The sequence below is a fragment of the Topomyia yanbarensis genome, chromosome 2 (genome assembly GCF_030247195.1).
Source record: "Topomyia yanbarensis strain Yona2022 chromosome 2, ASM3024719v1, whole genome shotgun sequence".
NCBI classification, from domain to species: domain Eukaryota; kingdom Metazoa; phylum Arthropoda; class Insecta; order Diptera; family Culicidae; genus Topomyia; species Topomyia yanbarensis.
The window spans coordinates 123,189,359-123,202,698 of record NC_080671.1 but is presented as its reverse complement, the minus strand read 5'-3'; the positions used below and the strand labels follow the sequence as shown (position 1 = coordinate 123,202,698).

General features: G+C 51.3%; 1 protein-coding gene across 1 annotated transcript in view; it reads right to left on the bottom strand.

Moving 5' to 3' along the window:
- Positions 1–13,340, bottom strand: part of LOC131679706 (netrin receptor unc-5-like) — a 176,149-nt gene that overhangs the window by 147,515 nt on the left and 15,294 nt on the right. The window contains exons 2-3 of the mRNA XM_058960441.1: positions 12,717–12,887; positions 12,570–12,617 (exon numbers count right to left, since the gene is read on the bottom strand). Coding sequence (XP_058816424.1) covers positions 12,570–12,617; positions 12,717–12,887 — 219 coding nt within the window. The remainder of the gene's footprint in view (positions 1–12,569; positions 12,618–12,716; positions 12,888–13,340) is intronic.

The window sequence follows — 13,340 nt, the reverse complement described above, 5'->3', positions numbered from 1 at the left end:
TACTTCTGGGGGGATGGCTGTACTCAATGTACTCATTCACTCTCACTCGCGCGATCATACATCCTGTATGAGGCTTACTTGGGTGCTCTCTCAATCACACTTTGATTCACTCTCAAACACTCCCACATGAGGCTGACTTTTGTGCTCACCTTTTACGTTCCATGCGAGGCTGACTTGTGTGCTCACCTTACTCATTCCTTGCTAGGCTTACTTTTGTGCTCGCCCTACCCATCCATGTGAGGCTGACTTGGGTGCTCACCCTATCACCTGATTCACTCTCAATCGTGCCACTCTATTGTACCTTTGTCACTCCCTCTGGCATCCCATGTGGAACATTTTTCTTAGGCCCCACTTCTGACATACCATGCGAGGCTGACTTTTGTGCTCACCTTTTTCATTCCTTGCTAGGCTGACTTTTGTGCTAGCCTCTACCAACCTGTGAGGCTGACTTTTATGCTCACCCTTAACATGCAATGTGAGACTGACTTGGATGCTCATCCTTTCACTCCTCTGCCACGCCATGAGGCATCGATAGCTTAGTTCCAACATACTACGCTACGACCCTCCCGTCTTGGCATGAGGCAGTCCACTTATACGCCTATACACTCACTCTTCTGTCTTGCTTCGGGGTGGCTGGGTTTACCCCTTACGCGGTTGCCATTCGCTGCGCCAACCTACCTCGGCATGAACAGACCATTCACTCTCTTATTTTGCGCTTGGCCTTTTTCGCTCCAGCTAACCAATCACTAGTTAGCCGTGCCCGCCGTCTGTTGCTCGGTTCGCCAGATTACCTGTAGCCTACTGGCAATCTGGATGGTAGCAGCCGAGACTGCGTTCCACTTCTCCACCGTTTGACACATCCGCTGAACAAGGGTATCCGAGGTTGTGTCCCAGCCACAGACGTCAAGCATTGCTCTTCTTTCGACGTCGAACCGATGACATACGAACAGTATGTGTTCGGCAGTTTCATCTACACCTGGGCAGTCCGGGCAGACTGGGACCTCCGCGTGTCCGAACCTGTGGAGGTACTGACGGAAACAGCCATGGCCTGACAGGAATTGTGTCAAGTGGAAGTGAACTTCCCCATGGGGTCTTCCCACCCAGCTCGATATGCTAGGTATCAGCCGGTGGGTCCACCTACCTTTCGAGGAGTTGTCCCACTCACGCTGCCATCTGGCGACCGAGGTCACCCTGGTGCGCTCGCGGGCTCCCCTATTTCCACGTAGCTCAAAGCACTCCTCATCTTCCCGAATGACCAGCCCGACTGGCATCATGCTCGCTATCACGCAGGATGCATCGTGTGATACCGTGCGGTAGGCAGATATCACTCTGAGGCACATCACGCGGTAGGTGCTCTCCAGTTTCCGTAGGTAACTGGTTACCCTCAGTGCTCTTGACCATGACGGGCCGCCGTACCTGAGGATAGATACGGCAACGTCTGCCAGTAACCTACGTCTACTGGCGCACACCTTTGAGCTGTTGGACATCATTCTCGATAGTGCCGCAACAGCAGTCGACGCTCTCTTGCACGTATAGTCGACATGGCTGCCGAAGGTCAGCTTGTCGTCTATAATGACTCCGAGAGACTTCAGACTTCGCTGTGAAGTGATCGCGACTTCTCCCACATGGATAACTGCATGTTCGGGTTCGCTATGATCGCTGCCTTGAGAGCGTTGTTCGGAACTCCATCCGGCCCTGGAGCTTTGTTCATTGCTAGGGATTTAGCCACTGCGAGTAGTTCTTCGTTCGTCACTGGAACCACCATTTCGACCGTGCCCGCACTGTCTCGTAGTGCAGGTGGCCAGGGGCTTGTGGCTCGAGACGGGAAGAGTACTTCGATAATCGTTGCCAACCGGTCCGGAGACCGTTCTGGGGGTGAGGAGCCCCCTTTGGTCTTGGCCATCACAATCCGGTAGGCGTCACCCCACGGATTCGCGTTGGCACTCTCACACAGGTTGTCGAAACACGCTCTCTTGCTGCTTTTAATAGCCTTGTTAAGGGCTAATTTCGCAGCTCGAAACACTTCACGGCGGTTCTCTCTTGCATCCTCGGTGCGAGCTCTTTGCATCCTACGTCTAGCTCTGAGACAGGCTGACCGTAGAGCTGCAATCTCGGCACTCCACCAGTATACCGGGCATCTACCGTTTCTTGGCAGTGTTTTTCTCGGCATAGTGGCGTCGCACGCGCGTGATAGAACAGCTACCAGCGCATCCCCGCTTAGACTGTCGGTGTTGGCCTCCAGTCCCAGGGCCGCGGTGAAAGCTTCGCTGTCGAATTGACTGGACTTCCACTCGCGTACCTGACAGGGATCTCCCGCCCTCGGATGCTGCACACCATAGTTGATCTTAAAGCGGATTGCTAAATGATCACTATGGGTGTAGCCTTCGTCTACCCTCCATTCCATGCCTGGAGCCAGACTCGGGCTGGCAAAGGTCAAATCAATCCACGCCTCCACTCCGTTTCTACGGAATGTACTAGCGGAGCCATCATTAGCTAGCACAGTATCGAGTTTCGCAAACGCTTCCATTAGCGCTTGACCCATGCTATTTGTACAGCGGCTGCCCCACTCCACTGCCCAAGCGTTGAAGTCTCCCGCTATTACTACCGGTTTCCGGCCCACGAGGTCCGACGAGAGCCTGTCGATCATCTGGTAGAACTGTTCTATTGGCCACCTTGGTGGGGCGTAGCAGCTGCAATAGAACACACCATTGATCTTGGCAATCGCCACACCCTCGGCGGAGGGGTGTATTACCTCTTGAACCGGGAACCTTCCCGTTGTACAGATTGCCACCATTCCAGACCCATCCGACACCCAATTGCCGTTGCCGGCAGGGATGTTGTACGGGTCTGATAAGAGGGCGACATCTGTCCTCGACTCCGAGACCGACTGCCACAGCAGCTGTTGGGCTGCTGCACAATGGTTAAGATTTAGCTGTGTGACTCTCACGGCTTCTTCTTATTTAACTCGCCGAAGGGACACGAAGGTCCGCCCATAGCATGTTTATGGGCTTGCTTCTTAGAGGTGCAGATAAGGCACTTATATGCCTTAGTGCACCCCCGCTCTTTATGCCCCTCCTCGCCGCATCGACGACATAGCTTGCTCCTGTCTAAGCCTTTGCATTCGTAAGCTTTATGGCCGGATTCTAGGCACCGATAGCACCTGTCCACTGAAGGCGGCTGGGGTATACTAATAGGGCATACCGACCAGCCGATCTTCAGCTTCCCTTTCTCGGTTACCTTTTTGGCATCCGCATTCAGTAGCCTGAGGTAGGCTACTTGGGTGCCAGAGGGTCCGTCTCTCAATCGCACAGAGGCCCGCTCGATTGTGACGTCGCATTGCTCCTTGACGGCTGCGACGACGTCTTCTGCGGTCGTGAACTCGTCCAAGTGCTTGCACTGGAGAGTTGTTTCCGCACCTAGCGACCTGATTTGGGCGCCCTCACCAAGGACCTCTTGGGCCAAGGCCTTGTATATTGCACTTGATTGTGCGCCTCGCTTCAGCACCAGGAGCATCTCTCCCGTGTTGGTGCGTCTTACGCTACGCACATCCTGCCCAAGGGCCGAGAGGCTTTCGGCCGCCTTCATCGATTTAAGGACATCGGCGTATTTGTCCTTGTCGGTTTTTAACCACAAGGCTTCGCCTCTGTCCTTGGCCTTCCTCGCAGGCCGCGGTACCTCCGGTTTCGGTGCCGGCTTTTTCTTGGTAACCAGCGTCCAGGGGTTTGAGCCCCCCTGCCCCGGTCGTGCCGGGTTACTGGTACCGTCGCTCTCCACAGCGAGGTCACTCTCGCCCTCGCTTACCTCACCCAGGCGGCGTTTGACCTTGACGGTTGCACGCCGAGTGGTGTCGGTTTTGGCACCCTCTCCTGGCGACTTCCTAGGGCGCTTCGCATTCGATGCCGTCTTGCGATTGCCCTTTCCCTTTCCCTTCGAGGGGAACTCGGTCGCCGCTCCGATCGACGTGGCTGCTCCGTAGAAGGTAAAGGCCACTGTCTGTGAACCTCTATTGACCTTCTCTCTTTCCTCCCTATTGGAGGCCACTGTCTGGGTTTCTCTGTCGGGCCTCTCCCGACATTCCACCCTCTCAACATATGCCTGCTGTTCCTGTCTTGCGACACGAACAGCTTTCCGGAGCTCCAGAAGGCTCAACTTCAACTCCTTGGCAATGTTCTGCTTTGCGCTAGCGAAGTCGATTATAGCATCGAGTTGCTTCGCTACTTTGCGCATCGCAGCTATTGGCCCCTCCGATGCATTGGTAGGGGTATTGCCTACCGCTGCTGGGGGGTCATTGGTGCTTTCGAGTGCAGCACTCATCGTTCCACTACTCTCCCCACGGGGGGGAGACCTCGCCAAACCACCTCTTGCGAAGGGGTTTGGCACCTCCGTCTGTTTATTTTTATTTTTATTTTACTCCATGAAAAGTCCCACGAGTAGCGCGAGAAATATATGTCCGCCACGCCAGAGCTCCGCATTAGCGTGGTAAGGGACGCTTACTGTGGGGGTTGCCCAGGTACCCCACAGGCTCCGTTAACGATCGAGCATCTTTTTCACCCCCTCGATCACTCATCCCTCGGCACGGGTCGCGTCACGCCTTGGAATTGGGGTTATGCTCTACCTTGCTTTACGTGGTGATCTCGGCCCGGATCATCACAACCATCCTCCTTTACCAGGGCTTTGGACCTGTAGCTCTGGATCTCAATAGTTCCATGTACGTATGTTATTACAGACATGCTACTATTGGGATCCGTCATTCGCTAGCGGAGTTGTACCCGGCGCTCTGTCGAAGTCTATTCGACTACCCGGCGCTCTGTCGAAGTCTATTCGACTAGTCTTCGACGGTGGATCCAGCCTGCTCTTGTGATGAGTTTCCTGGTGGTGCTTGCTCTCCCGAAACCGTTGCTCGCTGTTCATCACGCCATTTCCGCTGTAAGGTGGGCATGATCTGCATTACCACACTGTTCAAGTAGCTACCTGTAGGTCGCTTCTAATCTGGGACGTTCAAAGACCACATGCTCCGATGTCTCCTTGAGGCTCTCATACTCCGGACGCAATGGTGACTTTGCGTGTCCAAACTGATTAAGATACTTTCTGTGGCAGCCGTGGCCCGACAGGAGCGGTGTCAGGTGAAAGATCAACTCTCCGTGCTTTCTACTGACTTACGTCGACAGGTTCGGGATAAGCCGGCAGGTCCACCTTCCTTTCTCCGTATTGTCCCATTCCTGCTGCCACATCGCCATCGAGTCGATTACTCACCGTCTTCCTCACTTTTCTTGGTGTTTTTTAAGAATGCAGATGGGGATCATCCAGGCGATAACGCACACTACCTCCGACAATATTGTTTTGTACACACTCGCGACTCGTACGGCCAACAGCCGGAACGTACTGTTCAGCTTTTTGCGGTTCCGGTTGGTTTTCAGAGCCGCATCCCGCAGGATCTCCATATCGCAGTATCGAAGACGAAACACTAGACAGCAGATGTCTCGTGCTGCTTCTCGGGCCGCCAACGTTTGGCATGATCCTCGCTAATGCATGCGATGCATTCGCCGACTTTTTGTAGGCCGACAGGTAGCAAACGTGGTTGTTGAAGCTCAACAGGTCACTCGCGATTGCTTTAGTGCACGCTTTGATGCGATCACGCGCCCTCCAACGGTGATCTGCATCCGCTGAACTGCTTTGCAATTTTCTAACAACATCTGCGTCCTGTGGTGAGCTATCTGCACCTTAACCCTGTTCATCTAGATCGCGATCGCGCCTATTGCTTCAATCACCGACACCTTCACTTCTTCTAGTATCTCACCCATCACCGTTAGTGCCACGTCGTCCGCGAAGCCTATGATTTTCTGGGCAGCCACAGTATCATGACACCATCCAAAGAATTGGACCGAGTATGAAGCTCTGAGGAACGCCCGCTATGACTCGCATTGACTTCTGCCCTTCGTTCATCTCGTACAGCAGCATTCTACTCTGGCAGCAGCTCTTCAGTATCTAGCATAGGTGCAGCGATGGCTGGCAAGCTGTTGGACGGATTCTTCACATTTATCGTAACTTCAGCGCAGTATCGATCTCCTGCATCTTGGACAGTCCATAAACTTTCCGTGCAATTCGTCAACCTGTTAAGGATGATTCATTCCAGGAGTTTTCGCAGTGTGTTTAGCGGACATATAAGCCTATACGAGCTTCTGTACCTTCCACATTTCGGGGAAGTTGCCATCATCTAAACATTTCTGCATCTCTATCCTGTACATGTTTGAATATGCCAGGACCACAGCTTTCAGCGCTACGTTTGGTATTCCATTCGGACCGGGGGCTTTCTTTAATTTTAATCGCATTGACACTTCTCTGTTACCGTGGATCAGCTGTATTAGTTACGGCGTATGCAATGTCTTTCGTCCTCAGTACAGTACATTCAATCAAGTTAAAGGAATCCAAAAAATGCTCCGAAGCGCAAACGAGGTGAGCCGGAATACACTACTTCCATTCCACACTCTGGCGACGACAGGGACACCGAAGAAGTCATTCACAAGTACAAAGACAGACGCAGGCGCTGAAAAAACGTTTTTTCAACATTTCCAGGGTTTCGTGATTTTTCACATAACTTGCAACCTCCTCATTTTCCTACCTGAATGACATTATTGAATTATTTGTGTTATTAATTTTTAAATAATCTGCGGTATTCATATTCTTCAAATTAAAGTTTAACTGCTGATTTTCTAGGCGTGCACATTGTTTTATTTAACCTCGAATATAGCGACCTATCGTACCCCCAGAATTAATAAACATCGTTAAATTTCATTAAAATATTTCTGGCGGAGTTTTGTGCCCAAGTCCCCTCCTCGTTACTACGCTACTACTCCAGCTATTTTTAGGCTTGATTTAACACCTTCAGTGTCATACAAACGAGCTTAATTAGTTATGCAGGAATTCTATTTTCAAACATTATTTGCCACAGTTAGTTTCGTTTCACAGATTTGTACGCCGCTTTGAAATCCATAATCAGATGGTGAGTCCACTAGTTATATTCCCGAAATTTACCCACGATTTGTCCCAGAGCAAACATGTGGCCCGTCATTGATCGTTCCACTCGAAATTAGCGTTGGTATTCGCCGACAAAGTATTAAAACACACGAGCTCACTCTGCAAACAGAACGCAGGCATTAAGGATCGTTGGGCTCGATAGTTATTACACTCGAGTTATTAACGCGGTATATGAGCCCATTCAACCATTTTTTTCACTCAGTTCTTACCGATCGCACAGTAGATTTCATCGTACTGCCGGTCAATTTCACCACTGCAGTCGATGTATTACACGATCTGTTTATTGTGCCGCTATTCGTAAATTTATGTCGTAGCATGAAGGTTTGTCAGGTTCTATTAGTTAAGCAAGATTTTTTCATGAATTTTGAATGCTATTTAATTTATCACTTAATAGAATTTTCGTGATCATTTCATGATCATGTGCTCTGAAAAATCATGAGACATTCATATAACTAAATATGGTCATATTTGTAACCACCATCTGTTTGTCATCGTATGGTAATTTTATCACTGTATTTCCTTATGAATTTATAAACGCGGTCTCATGTGCTAACAATAAATGCCCACTCTTGCACGACAATGAATCATACTCCTCCGAGATCTCCTACTCTAAAATACGGAGTTTATGTACACTAGACAACAAGTATACCGGTGCTTAATCTGAACCATACACTCAAAATAAAACATCGAAATTAAAATTACGCGAACATTAAAAAACTTACGCGAATTTGCAAACGGTTATATAAACGAATTCAAACACGTGAAGTAATACACATGCTACCATACACGACATAAAAACAGCTACGCAATCAAATACGTTAACATAGGAACGCTTGTGCCTTTCACGACAATATGAATCTAGCCAAGTACGCGGACATACAATAAGGATCATCCGCTCACCCATACGTCAACGATCTAACTCCGCTAGCGAATGACGGATCTCAATAGTAGCATGTCTGTAATAATATACGTACATGGAACTATTGAGAACCAGAGCTACAGGTCCAAAGCCCTGGTAAAGGAGGATGGTTGTGATGATCTGGGCCGCGGTCACCACATAAAGCAAAATAGGTCATAAGCCCAATTCCAAGGCGTGAAGCGACCCGTGCCGAGGGATGAGTGATCGAGGGGGTGAAAAAGATGCTCGATCGTTAACGGAGCCTGTGGGGTACCTGGACAACCCCCACAGTAAGCGTCCCTTACCACGTTAATGCGGAGCTCTGGCGTGGCGGACATTTATTCTCGCACTACTCGTGGGTACTAAAATGGAGAACAAAAATAAAAATAACAATAAACAAACGGAGGTGCCAAACCCCTTTGCTAGAGGTAGTTTGGCGAGATCTCCCCCCCGTGGGAAGAGTAGTGAAGCGGCGAGTGCTGCATCTGATAGCACCAGTGACCCCCCAGTAGTGGTAGGAAATAGCCCAACCAACGCACTGGACGGGCCACTATCCGCGATGCGCAAAGTGGTGGAGCAGCTCGATTCAATAATCGAGTTCACTAGCGCAAAGCAAAACATAAGTAAGGAGTTGAAGCAGAGCCTCCTGGTGCTCCGGAAAACTATTCGTGTCGCAAGACAGGAACAGCAGGCTTATGCCAAGAGGGTGGAATGTCGGGAGAAGTCCGACAGAGAAACCCAAACAGTGGCCTCCAAGAGGGAGGGAAGAGAGAAGGTCGATACAGGCACTCAGACAGTGGCCTTCACCTTCTATGGAGCAGCCATGTCGCTCGGAGCGGCGGCCGAGTTCCCCTCGAAGGGAAAAGGCAAGGGCAATCGTAAGACGGCGCCGAACGCGAAGCGCCCTAGGAAGTCGCCAGGCGAGGGTGCTAAAACCGACACCACACGGCGTGCAACCGTTAAGGCCAGACGTCGTTTGGTCGAGGTAAGCGAGGGCGAGAGTGACCTCGCTGGGCAGAGCGATGGTACCAGCAACACGGCGCGACCGGGGGGCAGGGGGGGTGCAAACCCCTGGACGCTGGTCACCAAGAAGAAGCCGGCACCGACACCGGAGGTACCGTGGCCCGCGAAGAAGGCCAAGGACAGAGGCGAGGCCTTGTGGTTAAAAACCGACAATGACAAATACGCCGACGTCCTAAAGTCGATGAAGGCGGCCGAAAGCCTTTCGGCCCTTGGGAAAGATGTGCGTAGCGTGAGACGCACCAATACGGGAGAAATGCTTCTGGTGCTGAAGCGAGGCGCACAATCTAGTGCGGTGTACAAGGCCTTGGCCCAAGAGGTCCTTGGTGAAGGCGCCCAGGTTAGGTCGCTAGAGGCGGAAATGACTCTCCAGTGCAAGCATCTGGACGAGTTCACGACCGTAGAAGATGTCGTCGCAGCCGTTCAGTAGCAGTGCGACGTCACAATCGAGCGGGCCTCTGTGCGATTTAGAGATGGACCCTCTGGCACCCAAGTAGCCTACCTCAGGCTATTAAAGGCGGATGCCAAAAAGGTAACCGAGAAAGGTAAGCTGAAGATCGGCTGGTCGGTATGCCCTATTAGCATACCCCAGCCGCCTTCAGTGGATAGGTGCTATCGGTGCCTTGAGTCCGGTCAGAAATCCTACGAGTGCAAGGGCTTAGACAGGAGCAAACTATGTCGTCGCTGCGGCGAGGAGGGGCATAAGGAGCGGGGTTGCACTAAGGCGCACAAGTGCCTTATCTGCACCACTAAGAAGCAAGCCCATAAACATGCTATGGGCGGACTTTCGTGTCCCTTCGGTGAGGCAAATAAGAAGAAGCCGTGAACGTCACACAGCTAAATCTTAACCATTGTGCAGCAGCCCAACCGCTGCTGTGGCAGTCGGTCTCGGAGTCGAGGACAGATGTCGCCCTTCTATCAGACCCGTACAACATCCCTGCCGGCAACGGCAATTGGGTGTCGGACGGGTCTGGAATGGTGGCAATCCGTACAACGGGGCGGTTCCCGGTTCAAGAGGTAATACACTCCTCCGCCGAGGGTGTGGCGATTGCCAAGATCAATGGGGTGTTCTATTGCAGCTGCTACGCTTCAGGCTCTCGTCAGACCTAGTGGGCCGGAAACCGGTTGTCATAGCGGGAGACTTTAACGCTTGGGCAGTGGAGTGGGGCAGCCGCTGTACAAATAGCAGGGGTCAAGCGCTAATGGAGGCGCTTGCGAAACTCGATACTGTGCTAGCTAATAATGGCTCCGCTAGTACATTCCGTAGAAACGGGGTGGAGGCGTGGATCGGCGTAACATTTGCCAGCCCGAGTCTGGCTCCAGGCATGGAATGGAGGGTAGACGAAAGCTACACCCATAGCGATCATTTAGCAATCCGCTTTAAGATCAACTATGGTGTGCGGCATCCGAGGGCGGGAGATCCCTGTCAGGTACGCGGGTGGAAGTCCAATCACTTCGACAGCGAAGCTTTCACCGCGGCCCTGGGACTGGAGGCCAACACCGACAGTCTAAGCGGGGATGCGCTGGTAGCTGTTCTATCACGCGCGTGCGACGCCACTATGCCGAGAAAAACACTGCCAAGAAACGGCAGATGCCCGGTATACTGGTGGAGTGCCGAGATTGCAGCTCTACGGTCAGCCTGCCTCAGAGCTAGACGTAGGATGCAAAGAGCTCGCACCGAGGATGCAAGAGAGAACCGCCGTGAAGTGTTTCGAGCTGCGGCCCTTAACAAGACCATTAAAAGCAGCAAGAGAACGTGTTTCGACAACCTGTGTGAGAGTGCCAACGCGAATCCGTGGGGTGACGCCTACAGAATCGTGATGGCCAAGACCAAAGGGGGCTCTTCATCCCCAGAACGGTCTCCGGACCGGTTGGCGAAGATTATCGAAGTACTCTTCCCGTCTCGAGCCACAATCCCCCGTCCACCTGCACTACGTGACAGTTGCTCCGGTGACGAACGAAGAACTACTCGCAGTGGCTAATTCCCTAGCAACAAACAAAGCTCCAGGGCCGGATGGAGTTCCAAACTGCGCTCTCAAGGCAGTGATCATAACGAACCCGAACATGTTCAGGCTAGCTATGCCGAGATGCCTTGACGAGTGCAGCGTCCCCGATAGATGGAAAAGGTGTTGTTGTCGAAGCCGGGGAAGCCGCCAGGCGACCCATCGGCGTACAGACCAATCTGTCTGATCGACACGACTGGTAAATTGCTTGAGAGGATCATCCTCAACAGGCTAACCCCGTACGCATCAGATACGGACGGCAACCAGTTCGACTTTTGGAAGGGTAAGTCCACGGTGGACGCTATCAACTCAGTGATAAAAACTGCCGAGATAGCGATCCAACGAAAAAGGCGAGGCATTCGATACTCTGCGTTAGTGACACTTGACGTGAAGAACGCATTCAACAGCGCAAGCTGGGATGCCATCGCGCTCTCGTTACACTGGCTTAGCCTACCGGTGGGTCTGTACCGGATCCTGGAAAGCTACTTCCAGAACCGCGTACTGCTATACGAGACTAATGCCGGTCAGAAAAGGGTTCCGATTACCGCCGGAGCCCCGCAGGGCTCGATCTTAGGCCCGGTGCTATGGAACCTCATGTATGACGGGGTTCTGAGGCTGAAGTTCCCTCCTGGGGTCAAGATCGTCGGCTTTGTCGATGACGTACCTTGGAGGTCTATGAGGAGTCAATCCCTGAGGTAGAACTAACTGCAGAACACGCGATCAACACGGTGGAGGAATGGATGAGCGCGAGAGGCCTGGAGCTCGCTCAGCATTAGACGGAGGTAGTTATCGTCAACAACCGCAAGTCGGCACAATATACAGTTATCCATGTGGGAGAAGTCGTGATCACCTCACAACGGAGTCTGATGTCTCTCGGAGTTATTATAGACGACAAGCTGACCTTCGGTAGCCATGTCGACTATACGAGCAAGAGAGCTTCGACTGCTGTTGCGGCATTATCGAGGATGATGTCCAACAGCTCAAAGGTGTGCGCCAGTAGACGTAGGCTACTGGCAGGCGTTGCAGTATCTATCCTTAGGTATGACGGCCCGTCATGGTCAAGAGCACTGAGGGTAACCAGTTACCTACGGAAACTGGAGAGCACCTACCGCGTGATGTGCCTCAGAGTGATATCTGCTTACCGCACGGTATCACACGATGCATCCTGCGTGATAGCGAGCATGATGCCAGTCGGGCTGGTCATCCGGAAAGACGAGGATTGCTTCGAGCTACGTGGAACTAGAGGAGCCCGCGAGCGCGTCTTGAGCAATAACCCAGTTCTGGCAAACTTTTTGGTAATATTATTTCGGAATAATCGGTGGATTTTCTGTTTATAAATAGCTGCATATCCAAGGTCATTCCTTCAATAAAGCAGTATAGATGAATCATATTTTTATTGCTTTCTTGTAACTCTCAAATGATCTGTAGTTTATTGCTGCGATGGAAATTGGTAACGTATCTGTGTTAAGAAATATAATAGGAATTGAAATAAATTTCTCATGATCTCATGGAACCATCTGTAAGAAGTTATTTGTCCATAATCGATTTGTTTGCCCAGATTTAGGTGCGAACCGCCACTAATTGCATAATCATAGCACCATATATCAACTTACCAAAGGTGTTATCCTCGAACCCATTCGGTGTAATGATTTGTGTGTCCTCTGCAGGAGAGAAAGAAAATCCTCATTGAAACCATTGATCATAACTAATAGGCGGAATTGATCGATAATGAGAAATTATGTTCAACCAATCACACATACCGGGACACGTGACACAGTCCGCCGTCTTCTGTTGGTTCGGTCCATCGCAGGGTGCTCCACCATACAGTGGAATCGGATCGCTGCACGTTCTCGTCCGTTTCCGTCCCTGCACCGGTTTCCCAGGGCAGCGACACTCCAACCAAGCACTCCACTGACTCCAGCCGCCATTCACTGCAAATGAGACAAACAATAAAATTGGGTATGATTACTACATATATTTGCCAAATTAACAATGGAAGCGGACTCATCCGGAGGTCGCGATTGATTGTGTAATTGGAGCCGAAACCTAATCCCACGAATAGCAATAACCTTAATCCGCACAGTAATGGCGTACTATAGGTCAGTGGGACAGTTTGCCAAATCAAATCAATCATCGTACAGTGCACAGTCATCGAGTGAGGGGTGTGCGTGTGTTATTTCGGACCCCGACGAAGGATAATTAGAAGGTGTGAATCGTGTCGAGAGCCGTGTAATCATCTTCCCCGAAAGCCAAATCAACTGGTTCTACGAGATTCACGACTTAGCACCATTACGGTTGATGCAGTCAGTCAGCCAGTCAGCCGAAGCCGCTGCAAACTATCATTCCGTAAGACCCTGAGCTATCCAGCCAGCTAGACGATTGCG